The 20,513-nt window shown below is 40.0% G+C and overlaps 1 protein-coding gene and 1 pseudogene across 6 annotated transcripts; both read left to right on the top strand.

Annotated features, from left to right (window-relative positions):
* The first annotated feature begins 1,081 nt into the window (after positions 1–1,081).
* On the top strand, positions 1,082–2,456 carry LOC149017224 (zinc finger protein ZAT10 pseudogene; annotated as a pseudogene).
* A 7,198-nt stretch (positions 2,457–9,654) lies between these two features.
* On the top strand, positions 9,655–19,614 carry NPY2 (Phototropic-responsive NPH3 family protein). 6 transcript variants are annotated; one of them, XM_089151554.1, is made up of 6 exons: positions 9,655–9,897; positions 10,244–10,453; positions 10,731–11,629; positions 15,852–15,921; positions 16,556–17,734; positions 18,286–19,614. In XM_089151554.1, exons 3-6 carry the CDS (start codon positions 11,568–11,570, stop codon positions 18,874–18,876), a joined length of 1,902 nt encoding a protein of 633 aa, XP_089007680.1. In that variant the 5' UTR covers positions 9,655–9,897; positions 10,244–10,453; positions 10,731–11,567; the 3' UTR covers positions 18,877–19,614. The 6 variants fall into 6 exon arrangements, with proteins under 6 accessions (XP_089007680.1, XP_089007681.1, XP_089007684.1 ...); XM_089151558.1 differs by lacking the exon at positions 9,655–9,897 and having other exon boundaries at positions 9,936–10,453; positions 10,731–10,989; positions 11,390–11,629; XM_089151555.1 differs by lacking the exon at positions 10,244–10,453.
* The last annotated feature ends 899 nt before the right edge of the window (positions 19,615–20,513 follow it).

Genomic DNA, 20,513 nt, shown 5'->3' with positions numbered 1-20,513 from the left:
GATGTCTCTCACTCTATATGGTTAGTTGCAGGGGATGTGCTTATAACACAGTATTCCCCTCTGTAGGTAAATCTAAAGAGACGATGTGCTCATGATGAGAAATTAAAAAATATAGTGAGTTGCTAAGTTGGGGTTTACCGATTTAGTCAACCATGGTAGTCTCCTTCGCCGCCTTAATGACTTCGCTGGCATTTCCATCCATTGACGGTGGACCATACGCGCTCTCTTCGCTGCCCAAGTTGCCGACGGTGACTTCTCATATGGAAACTTTTTTAACCCCCAACTCCCACGGCAACCTTCGCCGACTTACACGTTACAACCCGACCCGAATCCAGTGATCGCGACAGAAATCTGTAACCTAACCCAGGCTGCTTTGATGAAGAGGAGAAGAGATTCTTTTTTTAACGTCGGTGAGACACGTCACACTTCACACCGTGTGTATGCGTTGTCAACAGATCAATGGCCCAGATCCGTCGCTTCCAGCACGCTATATTTTGGTTCCAAAGGTTTGATGGAACACGTGTAGCTTAACGCTGCCTTTCTGTATGTATTGCTTCACTTTCTAGTTTCTAGAGTGACCAACCAAGAACGACTCGGTTACGTGACAATCCTTGAGTGACGAGAACGTGACTAGGCAAACACCAAGCTAGCTGAGAAGGAAATTACTTAGCGCACGAGGAAAAATACTGGAGTAGACTAGGGGTAGTTAGTGGCGGCAACCAAACGCAGCGACTCAGTAAACACACTGTTAAATACTTAAAGACCGAGTTGGCAAGTGGTGTCGAGTTTGACTTTTCAAGGAGAGAGGAAGGAAGTTGAGAAGTTGGAAGAAGTCGTTCACTCACTCCAGTCTCTCCAGTCTAGTCCAGTGAATCTAGTCTACTCTACCCATCAAGTCTTTGATTTTTATTAAATTATTTGATTAATTTAATTAATAATTCCAACTATCTACCACGCTTTCTCAACATCCAAAAGGCATCATCCACGGTTCAGCTTGACCGGTTTCACTTCCACCAGCTCAAAAAATTCAAGCGTAAGCAACGACGCTGCCCACACCTTTATTTCCTATGACTCCTCACGCAACTTCCGCCTCACTCCCTCTCTTCTACCTTCACTCCCTTATAAATCTCCGTCTTCACACTTGAAATTCTCATAACCAAAACTTAGTTGAAGCTTCTCCGGACCTAAAACCCACTCCTTCATCAATCTCTCATTTCTTGCTCTCTTTCTTGAGTTTCAGTAGTTGCAGAAGCTATTAATTTCAGTTTGATTTGAAGAAGAAGAAGAAAAGATGGCACTAGAAGCTCTGAATTCCCCAAGAACAGCACCTACATCGTTCCACTATGACGACATGGATCTGCACTGCCTTGAGCCATGGGCAAAGGGCAAACGCTCCAAGCGTTCCCGTCTCGATCATCCAGCCTCTGAGGAGGAGTATCTCGCTATCTGTCTCGTCATGCTTGCTCGTGGTGGAGCAAAAGGAACAGACTCTGTAGCCCCGACGGCCAAGTCGCACCTACCTACTCCGCCGATGCCGGCTTCGCAGCCACCAACGTTGAAGCTTAACTACAAGTGTGCCGTTTGCAACAAGGCCTTCCCTTCTTACCAGGCCCTGGGAGGACACAAAGCCAGCCACAGAAAACTAAACAGTGCCGCCGCCGCCGAAGAGCACTCTTCTTGCTCTGCTTCCACCATCACCACCTCCTCAACGACCTCTGCTGCCAATTTGAACTCCACAAGTGTCGGCGGCGGCAGCAGGACCCATGAATGCTCTGTTTGTCACAAAACCTTCCCCACGGGACAGGCCTTGGGTGGACACAAGCGCTGCCACTATAATGGAAATAACAGTGGCGTGACGACATCGTTTTCTGATGGCCCAACTTCTTCCAGCCAGAGCCACCGTGAATTCGACCTCAACTTGCCAGCCTTGCCTGAATCTTGGACCGGTTTTAGCTCCTCCGGTGGGCGAAAATTTCAGAATTTTGGTGAAGAAGAGGTGGAGAGTCCTCTCCCCCAGAAAAAACCTCGATTGTTCATGACAGAAGTCGCCCCTCAAGATCCACAGAATTAGAATTAAACCCTTTTGTGTCTTTGGAGATGATTTTCTTTTTTCCCAAATCTTTGTTAGATTCGATTATCATCTGTGTACAGTAAAATTTTCATTCATTCTTTGTGAGAGTTTTTGTAGAATTTAGAGATTGAGATATTGTAATCCCTCTCTCTTATCAAATTAAATAGATATGTACTGTATGAAAATCGAAGCTAATCAACCTCTGTTATTCAAATTCACTTCAATTTAAACTTGGGTTTTTTCTTTTCTATACAAAAGAACTCTCTGACTTCCATGATATATCACAGATTTCATTTGCCAGAGTAGCAGGATTAATGCAGCTGGGTCTGTGCTTGATCATGCTGGAATGACAGCTCAACTGTTTGCCCATGTGTTGTGAATCATGCGTTGTGCGCGTGGGGCAGTGGCTACTCTGTTTTAGATTTTGTAAATCACTGAAACCGGATGAGGTGCCAAAATCTTTTCTTGTTTCTTTGTTTGGAGTGAAGAAGAGAATAGGTGATAGGTCCTCTAATGTTTGGTAGATGACAAGTGGCCTTTCGGTTTCCTCTCTTTTGATTTTCTGGGTCGACGCGTCTCGCACTTCGTGGTCCAGAGTCTAGGCAGACAAAATACCGTTTTGGCTAATGCATGAATCATAAGAAGGTCGATGAAGTAGCCAACAAGGAGAGGTGGGAAAATGCATGAACACTCTAAGGTGGTGGAGAAGATGAATACGATAATGGCTGTGTCAGCTTCTCAGCCAACAGCGTGGAAGGTGTGTTAGAGAAAGAGGAAAGGGTAGTGGCCATTAACCCTTCACACTCGGTGTGCTGTAACTGTTTTTTTCTTCTTTCTGAGACAAGAAAGATGGATGAGGTTGGCACTGTTGTTGCAGACTAATAGGACACACGTGTTGGCGTTTGTTGTTTCAAACTCACCTTCTAAAGTGTCAATCTGTGACCAGAATCCATAATTGACACGGTTTCTCCACTATAAGGGCCTGTTTGGTTACATGAATCCAGAGATTTCAAATCTCCGGATTCATGAATCTGAGAATTATACCCGTTTGGTTGTAAAAATCTCTAGATTCATGAAATCTATAGATTCACCTTTTTACACTAAAAACGTGAATCTATAGATTTATGGGTGAGGGATGAAATCCAGAGATTTCAAAAAAGATATATATTTGCAAAATTCACAAAAATCACGTCGATCAAATAGTTTTTTAGGATGAATCCACATATTTCATTCCACAACCAAACATCTAATTTTATAAATTATAACTCCATAGATTTGAAATCTATAGATTTGAAATTTCTAGAAATTTGAAATCTCTAGACTCATGTAACCAAACAGGCCCTAAGGAATCGGGAACTTACATCTAAAATGGAGGCGAATAAATAACTAGGATTGGGACGGGAGGACTGACCCACATGCTGAGAGACCATATGCGTATGACGGTCAAGCGAAAATTTAGACCGTTGAATCAAAACATTTTGGTTAATATTTCGATTCCGACATACCAAGATTTACCATTTAATGTGCAGACTAAAGCAAGGTTCTTCTTTTAGGGCCTAGTTTGCTCGCATTAGCTGCACTTGAGCATCAAGATTATCCTGTTACTAATCAAAGGTTGAAAGAAAACTGATAACTCTCACCAATTAGCAACCAAGAAAGACCTAAGAGTTGTTCTTTCAAGAAATCATTTATTTTGGGGCTTCTTCATATATTATGCAATTATTTTATAAACAACAACACTAGAGTTTGCTTTGGAATTTTGGAAGGTGAATTGGAATATTCTTTTGTTCGTAATAATAATTCGGGTCTTTGTTAATTGTCACTTTTCACTTGGAGATTGATTGCCATTTTCATGCAACTCAGTGAATGATATGTATTTTTTGTCTTGCTTGGACTGTGAAAGGATTGTTGTTCTGTTCATTTCTGACATGGAAATGTATCATCCATTTCTTTATAAATAAGCCATACGTGTCCAAGGTTAGATCTAAGGGTTGAAATAGATTTGAAAGATGATTTTTTTTTTATTTCAATTTAATCTCAACCCTTAGATATAACTTTTGACACATGTTGCTTATTTATAGAAATAAGGATGTTCCATTTCCATGTTAGAAGTGGATAGAATAAAACTCCAATTGTGAGGATAACACAACTAGAGAGGTGGGCTTCATTTGGGCCTTGGCCCAAACCGAGGTGGACTTACAGTAGATGTATCTTTGATGGGCAATGCTATTATTATGATATCAATTGTGTTTTTGTTCGTTTGGTAGTTGGTTAGGCCCAACAACAATGGGAAGATGAGCTTGGTAGGCTTTCAAAGGGCCCATCCTTTGCTTAGTTTTCAAAAAAGAACCCAACCAAACGAAACAAAATAAAAAAATGGTGTTTTTTTTTTTGTACAAAGGGGCTTATTAAGCTGGGAGATGAGATTATTAATATGCCTCAATAAGAGTCTAACAACTTTGAGTTGATTTCAATTTAATCTTTACTAAGAGGTGTTGGTTTCACCACTAGAACAGCTTTGCGTTGGCAAAAAAAAATAGTGTTTATGAATGGTGATAAATAGACTAGAGGATATTACTAGCCCTAAGGGTGTCAATTTGGTTAAAAAACCGTTAAACCGTACCGTACCGAACCGTACCGAACCGTTCCGAATTCGGTACGGTACGGTTACGATATAAGGTGTCTAGCCCTAGCAATCTCTACAACACAGGGCACACTTCTGCATTGATAAGATGGAAACAGGGAGTCAAGATAGTAATATCCACTATCTTGGAGCTAGTTTCATTTAACGCTTGTGTTAGGTTTGTCACTTTGTCATGAGAGCTAAATTTCATGGACAAATAGTGGTTGGCAGCCAATGTCGAGTCTTTTATCCAAAAAGTTGATAAATTTGCTAAGATAATAACATAATACAATCATAAGAAGTACAAGATCAAAAGGACTTGAGGACCCCTCGTGCCCCCATTGGCTTTGCCGAGATTCTATTTCACCGATAGCATGGTAATGTTTAATATCAAATTACATGATGCTATACGTGCCTAGTGGAGCCCACTTAAGTATACGAATGTTAGAGTTGGTCTAATATTGAATAGATTAAAAAATTTGACTCAACTTGTTCAAGCTGCTTCCAAGGGTATACCACTTTTTTTTGGTAGGATCCAAGGGTATACCACATTAGTCATGCATGTATTGTATCAAACAAGTACTTTTTTATTTAAATTTTTTTTTTTTTTTTAATCTTCTCGAAGTTAGAATATACTTAATTGCAAGGGAAAATGAAAATAAATCAAAGTTGGAGAGCGGTTCATGGTTCAGATTAGTGCATGGACCACTAAAGTGTTACGTTAATTCATGGAAGAACATCGGAGAAAAAATGGGGGATCTTGTACGTAAAAAGTGAGAAAAATTGATTGAACATAGAAAAAGCAAAATAAAGAAGAGAATACGGATTCTATTTTTAGCTTTTCGTGTTGGTCGAGATGATTCCTCGATCCAGTGAGACATGAAAGATTGAAAGGTGGAGAAGGAAGAAGGAAATTAAACATGAATAGAAGCACAGAAACTAATTTGTGTTGGATTCCATCTAATGGGTAGGAGGCTTTACCACTTGGAGTCACAGTGGGTTCTGGCCTTCTGGGTTGGATTGAGGTGTGGGGGTGGTGTTTTAGAGTTGGAGAAGCTGTGTTTGTCGTCGTTGGAAAAGACGAAAGAAACTGATAAAAGTATTTCCCTTTTGTTGACTGTTCTACATCATACATGCAAAAGCAACTGCGCTTTTAATATTTGATGATATGCGTGTGTAAGATTGTGTGTTTGATGCTTCTCTTTTATCAGTTTTAAAGGTGTTACCCAGATTGTGTGTTGTGAAACGGCGATACCAGGAATCTGCTTTCATGATTCATCTCTTTCTTTCTCTTTTATAAAAGGAAAGGTATTGAGGGAGTGATGGAAGAAAAGAAAATGACCCCCGCGAGCCCACATCAGCTCAGATTCTTTTGTTGTTTTCGTTTTCAAGAGCACATTGTGGGCATCACCATCTGAACATGGCATAGCAGAGCCATCATTTGTCGCGTGGCTTATGAATAAAAGGTAACAGAGTAATTGAGAAATTGAGAAAGAACCCTAACAAAACTGATTTGAGAAGAACCATTACAGAGCTAGTAACCTACAAAATCTACAAAACAAACAAGCGGCGCCAACCCAACTCAATAATCACTCTAGAGTGCTTGCAGACTTTTGACACTTCCACTGCGTCTGGTCACATCTTTGTTTGGTGGCCAATCCAATTGGGCACACCAACTGTTTGTGGAATTACCCATTCCAAATCTCATTTTGCGTCGCTTCATGCATGTGAGATTGGGGTTGTGGGCCGTGTGGATCCCATGAGGTTATGTACTTTGGGTGGATATTAAAAGGGCTTAACAACACTGTATCATCATTGGGCTTTGGTACTTGACCCACCCTTGGAAAGGACGAACCATTTAAAAATTGGAAGCAAAGGCTGCTTCTTGCATGCAAGAATCATTGCAACAGTTGGACCACCACAAGGCTCCAACATCCTGCAAATAGTACAATTAGGGTTTTCTCTGGTTTCACTAATCCCTCTTTGGTTTAGTTTCACTCCTTCAAAGACCCAGAACTGACCCAGCTTGCTGTGACCAGTTTTGGACCAAGACCAGCCGTCACCATGCAAGATTAGTTTCTTCTTGGCAAGGCCAGACTAAATGCCAAAAGCCAAGCTCATCAAGAGCTGAAGATCACCTACCTCAATCTATGGCCTATAAACATATACAGATTTGGATGGTTCTACTCGTCTCCACCTCAATGTGTCTACCCCATCTGGGTGGAGCCGTGGAGGGTTGTGAAAGGTCGAATTCATCTCTCATATTACCTTTCATTTTAATGGTGAAAAGCAATATGAAAGAAAGAGAAGTCATACCATTTCATGCCAAGAAGTATGACTAATCCTCTCTTATACAAAAAGCATGGCCAATAATTGAGCTCTATATTAAAAATAAAACAAATAAAAAACTAAAGCTGAAAAAAAAGAAAGGAAGTTTGGTTTCCAGTCTTTCTCATTTGGTGGGCTTTGGTTTCACAAAAAAAAAAAAAAAAAAAGGTGACTCACAATCCTTATAATTTGTCTAAAATACTTTTCTTCTAATAATCAATTAGAAAAGTTTACAAGGAAGACTAGCTAGCTAGTTTTGGGAGAGAGAAGGTCTCCAGTGCACATAGTACTATTGAAATTAAGTAAAATGGAATTGAGAATGAACAAAGTGTCAATTTGGAGAGTTGTTGTCCCCTATGTTGTAACTTGGTATTTTGATAGTGAGCTGTAAGTAGGACTTCTATGAGGGCTTTCTTTGTTCTGGAATAATTTATGAATAGATTTCAGTCTTTAATCACAAGAAGGAAGTCTTAAAGCAGTTCATGTGAGTATCTTGTACTATAAGGTTTGAAAATAAGATCCTCTTTGTCTAGTATTGTAAGATTGTCCCCCACAAGTTGATGTCTCCATCTGTTATTCTAACATGATTACATGATCCACAAGAGAATCACAGAATAAGCTCTAACAGCTCAATAGGATCTCATCAACTAAGTTTTAGGGATTGTTCCAGTAGGTTTCTGGAAGATGATGAAGCAAGTCTACTAAGAAGAAAGAAGCAAACCCAAGTGGGCAGAAGGAGAACAGTTCCACATGTAGTGGTGAGTCAAAGCTGATGAAGCTGGCAAAAAACACAAGCGACATGAAAGTAGCATGACATCTTTTTATTCTTACAAGTGGGAAATTTGTGTACCTGACTAAGCTTTGGCTGGGCTTTTACTCTTTAAAGAGGAGTAATTTAGATTCTCAAGGTTCATCAGTTCAGACATGTAGGTCCCTCTCAGCTTCTGTCAAGGCGACATGTCTTGTAGTTCCACACTTTATTTTTTCCACTTTAGGTACTATCAGTTCTTTGTGCCTGTGATACTGTTTTGAGATCTTGGAAGTTGGAAGGACCACAAATGTGGTGGATGCAAATATGGCCCTGCTAGGCCCACCACCTTCTGCAGTTTCATTTCTTATCATCTTGCTCTCTTTCCTGAACCAAAGAAGCAATAGCAATAACAAAGCCAACTCCATGCATTGGCCATAGAGAGGGTCTTCAGTTCAGAGACAGCCATAGCTTCTCCTCTTGCTCTTGACTAACAACAGATCTGAATCTTGTTAGCCCATATGATTTCTTCAAGGTTCTCCAAGTGGGTATAGTCAGCACCACGTGTGCAAAATCTATCTTTCAACTTTGGTAAGAGTGATGGGAGAGACAGTGTTTGGAAAAAGTAATATATTAAAAACCATAAGCACTGATCATTTACAGAGATTTGTGCCATTCTAGAATCCTAAGCCAGGGAGGAACGGTGGGTATATGATAAAACCAAAGTTTATTTTCTGGCTTGCTACAAATGAGGCAAGGAGGCAGCTTTAGCAGCATTAGCTCACAAATCCACACTGGTTTTCTTGGCATCTGACAGTCGTAGAACACAAGATTGGATCATGAGCCAAAGCCCAGAAGAGGCTATTTGTAATGGAGATTCCAAAATTTTTTCTCCATTAGCTGGGAGAGAAATCTGTTCATGATTGAAAAATGGGTTCAGGATATTTTTTGGAATCAATCCATAGATTGTGTATTTTAATACAGATTAGGGTATGGAGAGCCAGATTAACAGGAATATTACAGGATCCTACTCCATCATTTAACTAATTAATTAGTCACTAATTAACTAAAATCACATGGATCCTATTGCATCATTTTTTGAGGAATAGTCTTGGTCTGGCAGTCAATCCATCCATGATCCATCTAAATATTTATTCGATATCCAAAACCCCTGTACAGTAATCTAATAATATCCTATTAATCTTTTATTAAGAATAAATATATATGAATTAGTATCTAATCAAGATTTGTGCAAGTATATGTTTACATATCCATCCAAAAACTAAGACATCTCAATTTTTATATCCTATGGCCTTCTTCGCCCATTTTTTGTAAAGATCAAGCAAGACCTGATTCTGGGTGAAGCAATAGTTAGATTATGAGCAAAGGATTTCCTCGAGTTCTGGGTGTCGTGTCAAAATACAATTTTGGTTGAACCGGCACTGAAATCATCCATCCAATTTCCATCAAATTGAACCAGTTCTGGTCTTTTTTTGGGTTAAACCTGAACCAAACTGTTCTGATCCCGGGTCAAGACCTATATAAGATTTCAGGTAATAGGGATACTTTAAAAATATCCAGTGACAAATCTATTCAGTTTTTTTTTTTTTTTGGGTGTTGAATTTCTTTGGACAACATGTGAAATATATATTAAAAAAATGGGTTGGGTTGGACACCATTATTATCAAAGTACGAGACCAAGGAGAATGGATGGATGGGTCGTTTTCGGGTATGTAGGGGTATTTTAGTAATACATTAAAATAGGGTGTTTTGACACGTGGATAGCAAATCTACACTCTACGTTTATTACGTTTTTTTTTTTTTTTTTTTTTAAATGGTAGAAGCCTGGAAGGAGACTTGAAATAGTTAAAGAGAAGGCTCAGCTGCTCGAGGGAGCAAACATTTCAAGAAAGCTTCTAGTGTCAGATTGAGATTGGCGTACATCCCCAGAGAGTGAGAGAAGTTGTGTTCAGGGTTTCCATCTTCTTCTACCTTTCATCTTTCATGGGTTAACTGCGTAAGCTTAATTCAGCGAAGATCCTGCTTCAATCTTCATGGTCCACACTCTATAGTGAAGATTCTGGACTACTTTCTAAGAGAGTTTTATTTATTAATCGAATTAACAAGGTAAAAAGAAAATGGAGATTCTCCAATTGATAAATTAATTTCATTTTTCTGCATTTGAGAGATTTTGGGTGCCTGGGTGGGGTTTATTTTCTTCATTAAAGCTTAGATTTTGGTGGGGAAGGTGGTGCTGATTCTAAGGAGATTGGGAACATTCTCAGCTTGGCTTTTTGTGCAGTTCCTGTTGATGGATTGGATGACAAAGTGTTAAACAGCTCATCCTTTTCTCTCTTTATAATTTTCTGAGGTCGTAGGATGGATGGGGCTGTATCTATGTCGAGAGCCCTCGACTCTGTAGGGCGGCATTTTGGTCCAGAATCTATAAGTATAATGTTGGTTTTATTTTCAGGGCTCTGCTTTCTTTCCTAATCTGCGTTAGCATTTAGCAGAGTCAAGAGTGAGGAGGGAGGAGTGAGGAAAGACGCTCGGTGAGAGGTGTATCAGGTGGGTATGCATGCCATCCTGTTGAGAAACTGAGTTTGGTCTCTGGAATTTTCTCCTCAATCACTTGTTCATCGTCTTTTTAGGCCTTTTCTAGCTTCTGTTTTCTTCATCTGAGGTGGGTTTTTCTTTGATTTTCTATCTTTTAAGCTTTGGAGTTCTAGTTCTTATATTTGAGCTGTTGACCAGTGTTTTTTAAGTGGGAGTGTAGTGTTCCGTCTGATACAAGGGGTTTGCTTTGACCTAATTTTTTTTTTTCTCTGACTTAATACGAATCTTGGAAGTTTGAGTGGAAAAAAGTAATAGTGATTGTGTATTATATATGCTACCCAGTAGTGTGAGCTCTGAATTTGTTCTATATTTATACAAATACTGATACCAAGATGATGTTTTAGTTGTAGGCCTTTAGCGGTGGAGCAATGGTGAAACGTGAGTGCAAAAAAAATAAAAGGAATGTGGACTGTGGAGTGGATTTCCAGGGTTTGGAACTTGAAGCATTCCAGATCAGATGAGATCCTGATGGTGTGATCTGTTACTGTTGCTGTTGTCGTTGCTGCTGCTGTTACTGCTTTAAGTTGGGTTTTTTAAAAGAAAAAAATAAAGCACAGTAAAAGGAGCAGAGGCATAAACAAATAAAAAGAGTGGTGGTGTCAGGTCTGTGCTCTTATGGGTGTCTCTGTTGTTAGAGTTCTTTAGTGTTGAGGGACTTTTGGCGATGTCTCCTGGGCGAAACGTGGACGCCCGGGCTCCGTGGACTCTGCCGTCGGCCAAGGAAACAAGCTCTGCTCTGGGTCTATTGACGAGAAATCCATCTTAAAAAATTAGAAACCCTTATTTACTCATCTTTCTTTCTAGTCTTATTAGTATTACTCCTTCCTTGGTTCCTGTGAAAGATTCGGTTCTTCTCATACCATATATTCTTCCTTTCATATATCCCATTTTCCTTCCCTTGATGTGAAGACCTTAAAGTGGGTCACATTCGGAGTTCGTAATCTCTGTTCCTTTCTTTTGTTTTTTGCTTTTCTGCTCCTTTGATATACTTTTATTTTCCCAGCTTCTGGTTCTGGTCTTCCGCTACTTGTCTCCATTTGCGTTCTTGGGCATGCTTTATTGTGGAAGGAGATCTGCAGTGGCGGTAGGGTGAGGGAACCTCAGTTTAGTTTTAAAGCTGAGAGAGGATTGTTTTAGTTATCTCAGAGGAGAAGTTGCATCAGATCCTTTTGTTTGCCAAAATGAAGTTCATGAAACTAGGATCAAAGCCAGATTCATTTCAGTCTGACGGAAATAATGTTCGGTAAGAAACTTGGAGCTTTCCCATTCTATCTTTCATATAATTTTGTTGGTTTATTTTTTAGTGATTTGGTGGTGATATATTTATTTCTGATATATCACCATTCTCATTTTGTAATACAGTTCTTTGCATGTCGACTTGTTGCTGTATTGATGCATGTATACCAGTAGCTATCTTTTTAGTTTGTTTATGCTAAGTTTTCTGAATTTTTTTTTTCGGTTTAGTGGAGCAATCGAGCTCATGAAGCTCCTTTTCCATAAACAACTTCGAGTCGGTGGGCCTGTGGTTGTTTTTTTCACCTGGCAGATCAATTCTTCGTGCTTGAAATTATATTCTTTAAGCATGTAATGAAAATGATGTCACAGTAAGTGATTTCTCTGTTATTTTCAAATACTTGGACGTTGGCTTTGGTGGGGTCACTCTGGAGATTTTCAGATGTCATAAATGAAACGTTTTGTGTTATTTGCCTTGATCTTTTGAAAACTGGGAGGAGAAATTTGCTCTTGAACCCACCTTTCTTTTTAGTGTTTACTTCCCAAGGGGTACTGATAGTGGTGTAAAACAATTTTTTTTTTTTTGGTAATAGTGGTGTACACAAATTTCCTCTTTATTTAAGTCACCCTTTTGTCTTGTACAAATTCAAATAAACAGATCTGTAGCTCGTTAGAAAACTTGTCTTGTTTCCATGCTTTGTAGCCCTTGGCAGCCATGATCTCTGCATCTTGGTATTTTGATTCTGTGTTTATAAAGTCTAAAAGCTTAGTGGCTCCGTGGCGTAAGTCTTGTGAGTGGAGCTATGTGTTTTGGAATTGGTGACATACTGTCATGTGCCAGACATGGGTTGGCCAATAGACGTGTGCTGGAAATGTTTGAGAGACCATTGTTGTGGCTAATTGAAGTGGCTGGATTTGGGCTGAGTCGAGGTTTTGGACTTGATGTTTATAGGTAAGAACTGGAAAATTAATTTTCTAGATGATTGCAGACTGATGTGAGTGGGTGGAGCAAATGAAATGAAATATGAATAATGGACTTGGGTAGAAGAAAAGAAGAGGAGATAGATTGATTTTATGGACATTTACACTTTATGATTTAAGTCATCTTGTTTTCTTGGAGATATCATGCGAATCAAAACCAGCAGCTGTGAAGATTTTTCTTTTGTTATGACCAACAACAAGCCTCGTATCCCTACTAAATGGGGTCGGCTACATTTATCCTAGCTTTTCAGTTAGCTCATTTTGAGGCCTTGCTAGATACAAGGCCTAAGCCATACATATCATTTTTTAGCACTTCTCCTAAAGTTACTTTTGGTCGGTCCCTAGCTCTTCTAATTCCTTGATCTGGATTAAATAACTTCTTTGTACAAGGGGACTTAAAGGCCCCCATTGGACGTGACTGTACCACTTCAATTAACCTTTTTTTTATTGGTGGTAGGACTAACACTACTTTAAGAGGACTGATATCCTTCTATTAGGAAGGGGTCGAATTTAATCAAAGCAGATTGACTATGTACCCGCTGATCCAGGGTTGGGACTATGGCTAGCAAAACCAAACTAAAATTGTTGAGAAGGGAAAAACGTGATGTTCATCATATATTGATTGTGAGCTATGGTATCTGATCAAACATCTGATTTAGTGCTGGGGTCAATCCTTTTAGAGGAAAGAAGCTAACCTATGCTCTGTGGTGTACATTTTAAAGAGTGATGGTAGGATTTGAAACTTCTATTATTAAGATACTAATAGATGGAGGGGATAGGGCAGGGGACCCTGCATGCAGGAGAGGCAGAAGTAGAAGCAGGGGTGTGCTGATCTATGCTCTGTGGTGTACATTTTAAAGAGTGATGGTATGATTTGAAATTTTTATTATTATTAAGAATTTAGATATTAGTAGATGGAGGGGATAGGGCAGGGGACACTACATGCAGGAGAGGCAGAGGGAGAAGCAGGGGTGTTTCAGGTTTCCTGGGGTGGGCGAGGGAGCAGAGGGTGTGGCAGGGACTTTGATGCAGTGTGGGGAAGGAAGACAAATGGGAGGTGGGATGGCGTTTGGGTTGGGGGGGGGGGGCAGACTGGCAGTGGTGGTGGGTGTAAAATTGGAAATATAAAAAAGTACCTCAAACAGGATATTCCAAAAGTTAGGTATCCTAAGTGCTGTTAAGTAACGCATTTGAATTAGAATTTCAAACATGAAATTACTTCCTATTAACTCAAGTTCAGTTCCAAATTTGAACTCTTCTCTCAACAATCTCCCAATTGTTTTGTATCCCTTCTTTGGAATTGAAATTTCAATGTGATATTACTTCTCATTAACTCAGATTCAAATTCGTCTCATTCTTGTCCTCCTTTCATAGGAAACTATGTTATTAATATAAAGCAAAGATCTCAACAATCTCATTGAGAATACAATCAAATGTGGTTCTTTGCAAGTGTATGGTCATTTTAAATTTAATTAACTCCCTAATTTATGATAGACTTCCAAAGTTGAATGTGAATTCATTGAGAGGTTTTGGTAATTTCATGGTTGATGCCCAAAAGAACTTGACATTGCCCAACCCTCTGCCTCTCTGTTGTTGATTCATATTCTTCTTCTTTATTACTATTGTTATCTTTTTGTTATTTTTCTATTATTCTCCGTCGGTGGGCAAGCCTTGATGCAATGGTTTAGTTGTGCACTTGTGCTACACAATGTTGCAACATTAGAAACAACCTGTCCTGCAAGCCTAGAGGGTCCATATGCTTTCTTTGGATAAAATTGATAGCTAATTTAGAACCACCTCTACTCACATCTGCCAGGAGGAGAATCTGAACACTGAGCAAATTAGGTGAATGAAGAAATCTTGAACGACGGTTTTGTTTTTATCATGGTTGTCAAAGTGTTTGTGTAGGCCCATTTTTGGGTCAAGGCGACCTGGTGTCGCTTTGGTTTTCATTGCCCTCTATTGCCTTGCCTCACCTTGTCGCCTTGACAACCATGGTTTTTAGAACAATTTAGTAATCTACAACATAGAGATCTGAAAACCCCTGGAATTGGGTCTTGGCCTTCCATGAGATTTGCTTATTTCACTTCAATAAATGAATTAATGCCACTCCATATATATCAGCAACCATTTATGCTTTGGAGAAAATCAGGTTGTTTAGGTTTAATATTTGATAATTGAAGGGAGGGAGAAATAGAGGGGAGGACAATAATTTCTGTAAGTCTAGATTAGTTATGGGAAACATGGTTAAAGGGGGAGAAAAAGGGAAAAGTCGGAAGTAAAATATGCACGTGTGTGAAAATTCTATGCGTATGGTAAAGATATAACATCTGTGTTTGCTTTAGAAGCTGTAGATGCTTTCCTAAACCTGGCCATTAATATGTGGAGGTTACTTGGCCATGAAATGACTCGATAAAGTTCTGACCGATTCTCAATGTTTGTGTGAACTAATGACCTATCCTTTTTTTTTAAATTAATGGTTAGTAGTTCATCTTTAGCTGACTGCTGATCCCATGTTGTTGGCATAAGGCTGAGTTGAGCTGAGTTGGTTAATGGTTCATCTTTTCTTATTAAGAGCTCATTAAGTTTTAATACCCGACTATTTATTGTGGAGAGGGAAACAAGCAGGCAAATCTCATGGAAATTATTTACTAGCCTGAACTGCTCCTAGAGTCTGTAAGGTGGCGGGTGATTATTATTGATGCTGGATTGACTGATCAATTAACCACTGGTCAGCCACATTGATATGAATGAATGGAAGAGTGCTGGGGATGTGGAAGATTTTCCTTAATCATTATCTTTTCTCCTTTCTTGACCAGGGGAGCAGAACAGATATTGGCTGACTGCAATTAGTAGTATCAACGATGCTTTTGACTTAGCAAATTATCGTAAATATTCACCAGCATGGCTGGTGAGGCAATTTTTTCCATAATAGTCAGCTTATGGTGTATTGAGCACCCTGATATAATTTGCTTACATCTTACTGCTGAGGTCATATGGTTGATTTCTCCCAAGGATACCATGGTTGAGCTTTAAGCAAGGATGTGAAAATGCCTTGTCAGATACTTTATGGATGACAAATTTCATTGACAAGTCCATGTTCTTCCTTCAATAGAACTCCAGTGCTCACCTTTTTTGTTGTGCCTAAATCCTCACACTTATTTGGGTTTGTTTTTTAGAATGTATTCATTGTCCGATCATTCCCCCCCCCCCCCCCCTGAAACATGGTCTGAAGAATTTCCTATTTGCAGGTATGTGGTGGCTGAATTGGTGTCTGACATTACAGTTAACGTTGGTGATGCGAAGTTTTATCTGCACAAGGTATGAGGGTTTTATAGCATGGATGACACATTTACTATGTAAGTAGAAGGTTGAGGATAGATTTGATCCTCCAAAGCACCAATCTAACAATTCTTGTGGTGCTAGTTTTAAAACCATTTGGGTTGTGCAGATTTTTGTATAGAAGTTGGGTCTGTTTATGGTAAGTTTGAGGATTTGGCCTAAACTTCTATGGATCCACTGACTGTTGGTTTCATCAACACATCTTACTTGCAAGAATATTTTCAAGTAAATAATTTTATAAACTAGATGAATTTGTATTAAATATATAAACTGTTGGGCATTACAACAAACGATAAACTGATCCAGATATGGGTATTTAGGGTACAATGGACATTCAAGGTATGATAGCATGTGAATAATAACTCAGTATCCCAACATTGACTGAAAATTTTTGGTGTTTTGACCCAATTTTTTCTTTTAAAAAATCCGAGCATAGCAGCACTTCTCATGTCCATATGCTATAGGTGCTCTTATGAAAAAGTGTTTTACAAGCTAACAAGATGATTAATGGTAAACCATATCAGGTTTATAAAAAATATATGTAGTGTGTTTGTGTGTTTTAATTGCATGGCCTATGATACTAATCTATCATGAGCTTGTTTCTCCCCTGTAGTTTCCCCTGTTGTCCAAGAGTGCCCGTTTGCAGAGGTTAGTCTCAGCTGCAGATGAAGAAGGCAATGATGAAATCCACATACCTGACATTCCTGGAGGCCCTTCTGCATTTGAGATTTGTGCCAAATTTTGTTATGGTATGACTGTTACCCTAAATGCCTACAATGTGGTTGCTGCCCGTTGTGCAGCAGAGTATCTGGAGATGCATGAGACCGTTGAGAAAGGGAATCTCATTTATAAGATTGAAGTCTTCCTCAACTCCAGCATCTTCCGTAGCTGGAAAGACTCCATAATAGCTCTTCAGACAATGAAAGTTCTGCCTACATGGTGCGAGGAACTCAAGCTGATGAGCCACTGTGTTGACTCCATAGCTACGAAGGCCTCTATTGACCCTTCCAAAGTAGAGTGGTCTTATACCTACAATCGTAAAAAGCTTCCATCGGAGAATGGGATGGAACCACAGTGGAATGGTGTGAGGAAGCATCAGACGGTGCCTAAGGACTGGTGGGTCGAGGACCTTTGTGAGCTTGAAATTGATTTCTATAAACGTGTTATAGTGACTATCAAAACTAAAGGAAGAATGCCAGGTGATGTTTTAGGGGAAGCCCTGAAAGCATATGCATTGAGAAGGTTGCCAGGTTTCAGCAAGGGTATAATCCAGGGCGGTGATGTAATCAAGAACAGGAAGTTGGTGGAGACCATTATTTGGTTGTTGCCCACAGAGAAGGGCAGTGTTCCTTGTAGTTTCTTAATCAATCTGCTAAAAGCAACAATTCTGCTGGATTCTGGTGAAATGGGAAGAAGTGAACTCGTGAAAAGAATAGGCTGGCAGTTAAATGAGGCTTCTTTAGTGGATCTTTTGATTCAGGCTCCAGCTGGGGAAACTATGATGTACGATGTTGACATAGTAAAATGCATGGTGGAAGGATTTGTGATGCAGGAGAAGAGTGCTCAAACTGACCTATCGGTGGCTGACGAGCTTCAGGAGATTCGAAGCCCAGGACATGTATCAGATACTTCTAAGTTGACAGTAGCAAAGCTGGTTGATGGCTACCTTGCTGAAGTTTCACGTGATCCAAATCTTCCTCTGTCAAAGTTTGTTGAACTTGCGGAACTGGTATCAAGATTCTCAAGGCCAGCACATGATGGACTTTATCGTGCCATTGACACATATCTCAAGGTAAATGACTAGGATTTTGGGCTTTGGCTTTCTAGCAATATTGAATTTTAAAGAGCTTCTGTGTGTGTGTGACTCATGATGGATCTATACTTCTCAATTGAAATGTTCAGAAAAAAATTGCCTTCTTTCTTGCTTGGCCTTTTAGGCTTTTTAAAGATTTACAAAATATAGGCTCTACTAAGTGAGGTTGGCGGAAGAGATATGAAGCCAAAATCTGAGTATCAGATGCTAATTGGTAAAATGAAGGTCCTACATGATATGAGACTTCAGAGCACTGACCAACCTCATCTGAGAAATATTTGCCTAGGATAAAATAATAAAAATAATTACGATAGCTGGATCCCCTAAGAGTGCCTAGCCCTCATCCCCCTGTATTTGTGCCTATGAACATTACAGAAAGGGAAAGATACATCTTTACATGGTCCATAATAGAAAGTATGCTAGTGCATTGCCTGCCTTCCACTAAACACATACACGATGCTTGTACTTGCATATTCATAGTCCAGGGGGGTGCTGACTTGCCTTACATACTAATTCTGTACTTGGTGCAGGAACATCCGGGGATAAGCAAGAGTGAGAGGAAGAGGATATGCAGGCTGATGGATTGCAAGAAGCTGTCTGTGGACGCGTGTATGCATGCGGTGCAAAATGAGAGGCTTCCCTTGCGGGTAGTGGTGCAAGTCCTGTTTTTTGAACAGGTCAGAGCTGCAACATCATCTGCTGGTGGTGGAACCACATCTGACCTTCCTGGGAGTGTCCGGGCTTTGCTCCCACAGGAGAATGGTGGATCTCATGGGAGCTCCAGGTCTGCAACAACTAACACAGAGGAAGATTGGGATGCTGTCCCAACTGCTGAAGAGCTGAAGGCCCTAAAGGGAGAGCTTGCATCCTTGAGGTTGGGGGCTGGAAGTGGAGGCAGTGATAGAAATGGAAGTGAGGATGCCAAAACAAGTATAGACAAAGCTGCAGCTAGTAAGGTGAAAGGTTTACTTATGTCAAAGAAAATATTCAGCAAACTATGGTCGAATAAATGGGGACAAGCTGAGAATAGCAGCTCTGATACATCTGATAGTCCTGGTTCTGCCCACCCTGAAGATAACAAGTCTACACCTTCCAGAAATAGGAGGCATTCAGTCTCTTAATACAGCCATAAGAGAGATTTTGATGTGGGGGAAAGAGGGTGGGTTGACCTTTCTTCCTCCCTTTGACATTAGGAAGCTAGAAATACTGACATCTTCCGGGTTGACACAGGTAGGAAAGGTGTACTGGGAATCTTGAGCTTGAGAAAGTAGATGGATTTAGGAGAATGAAAATGAATGCAGGTAAGACAATCTCATTCACTTCACCAAATATGTAGCTCCTGCTCTTACTCAATGTTTCTCTTTTTATCTTTTTGGTCTTTCTCCTTATTCTTTCCTCTCTTGGGGAAAAAAATGTATGGGTTTGAGGAACCCAGTTTGTTGTATCATAAGCGAAAAGGAAATGCTAAACTTTCTGGTTTCCATGATTTTTGGTTGCATTGCATGTAGTTCTGTACAGACGCAGTAGAACTGTAGAAGAGAGCCTTGTGTAGTCAAAGAGTCCTGAATCTGAATGGAGACTATCTAGGTAAGAATTTAACCTGTGTAACTCAAGCCATCAATTGTCATGATGTCATCAGTTGAATGAGGGAGAGAATGATAAGACAATTAAGAAACACCCAATGTTAGTGGAGAATTTTCTCTCCAGAGTGAGAATGGTGTTTTTAGAATTTGACAGAAAGCTGAATTGAAACTCTGGAATTGCTAATTTAGTGGGAGAAAAGTAGAACTGAAGTGAATGCTAGACTTGGGTCTTTTCATTCAGGCCCAGTTTGAGCCAAAAATCTCTAGGGTCGTCTCTTAGTGGATGTAAGAACTGGCCCAAGCCTGGGCTGTTGCTTTTTGGTTTTATGGGTCAAATGGAGGCCCATCATAGGACAGACTGACTTTTTTGATGGGCTTCTTTGGTTGAGTTAGCTGCACTGTAGACCATGCCTCAGAGCATCTCTATCTCACAAGTCACACCTACACATGGAAGATGGAACTTTTTCTGGTAGAACAAACAAGTATGGCTGCACGTAAAGGCATGGTTGCGGTATTGCCGTGGCCACGCGGGTGCCGGCTCACCGGTTCCTGTAAATAGTCGCCAACAAAGGAGACTCTAGAGTCCTGTAGGTCCATTTTGAATCTGGGAGGTTTAGGTAGAAGCAAAATTGGTGAGATCAGAACCTTTTCTTAAGTGGGTTTAGGCGAAGTTGTCTACCTAAAATCAGCTTTTCTCCTACCCTACCTGACCATGTTGGGCCTTAGGCCGACATGGCCCAGTTATCAACCTGAACCCTATCTCTGAAGTGTTGCTGCACCAAGCATCACAAGCATCACTCTCAGGAGGATAGAAGACATATAAATGAGTCAACGTGGGTTTCTCCAAATTTAACTAAACTAAATCATACCCAGAGAGAACTAATTCATCACCTTTCAAGCAACACTGCAACTCAATCCACTAGTGCTATCCAACAAAGAAACCTTTAATCTGCCAACACCTTGTTTTGCCCAGCTTTTTAGGCCCCTGTTGACATGAATAGACAACCAAACTAAACAAACATAACAAGAGAGACAGAGAGATAAGGAATGGAAGAGCCAACCATGTTTGACCAGAACAGTGTTGTTTATTTCTTTCCAAGAACCTAAGCCACGCAGAGCCCCATGTTTTCAGCTCAACCAGTTGAAAGAAACAGTTGCAGAACATCTTGTGTTCA

This window comes from Hakea prostrata, chromosome 4 (genome assembly GCF_041222555.1).
Source record: "Hakea prostrata isolate BN-2017 chromosome 4, UWA_Hpros_2, whole genome shotgun sequence".
Classification (NCBI taxonomy): Eukaryota; Viridiplantae; Streptophyta; class Magnoliopsida; order Proteales; family Proteaceae; genus Hakea; species Hakea prostrata.
The sequence above is the reverse complement of the archived record's forward strand: the minus strand, read 5'-3'. Positions and strand labels throughout refer to the sequence as shown.

Coding starts and splice junctions, on each gene's coding strand:
- NPY2 (XM_089151555.1), top strand. CDS start 11,568: ATGAAGTTCATGAAACTAGGATCAAAGCCAGATTCATTTCAGTCTGAC. Junction 15,922..16,555: donor CGAAGTTTTATCTGCACAAG/GTATGAGGGTTT, acceptor TCTCCCCTGTAG/TTTCCCCTGTTGTCCAAGAG. Junction 17,735..18,285: donor CCATTGACACATATCTCAAG/GTAAATGACTAG, acceptor TACTTGGTGCAG/GAACATCCGGGGATAAGCAA.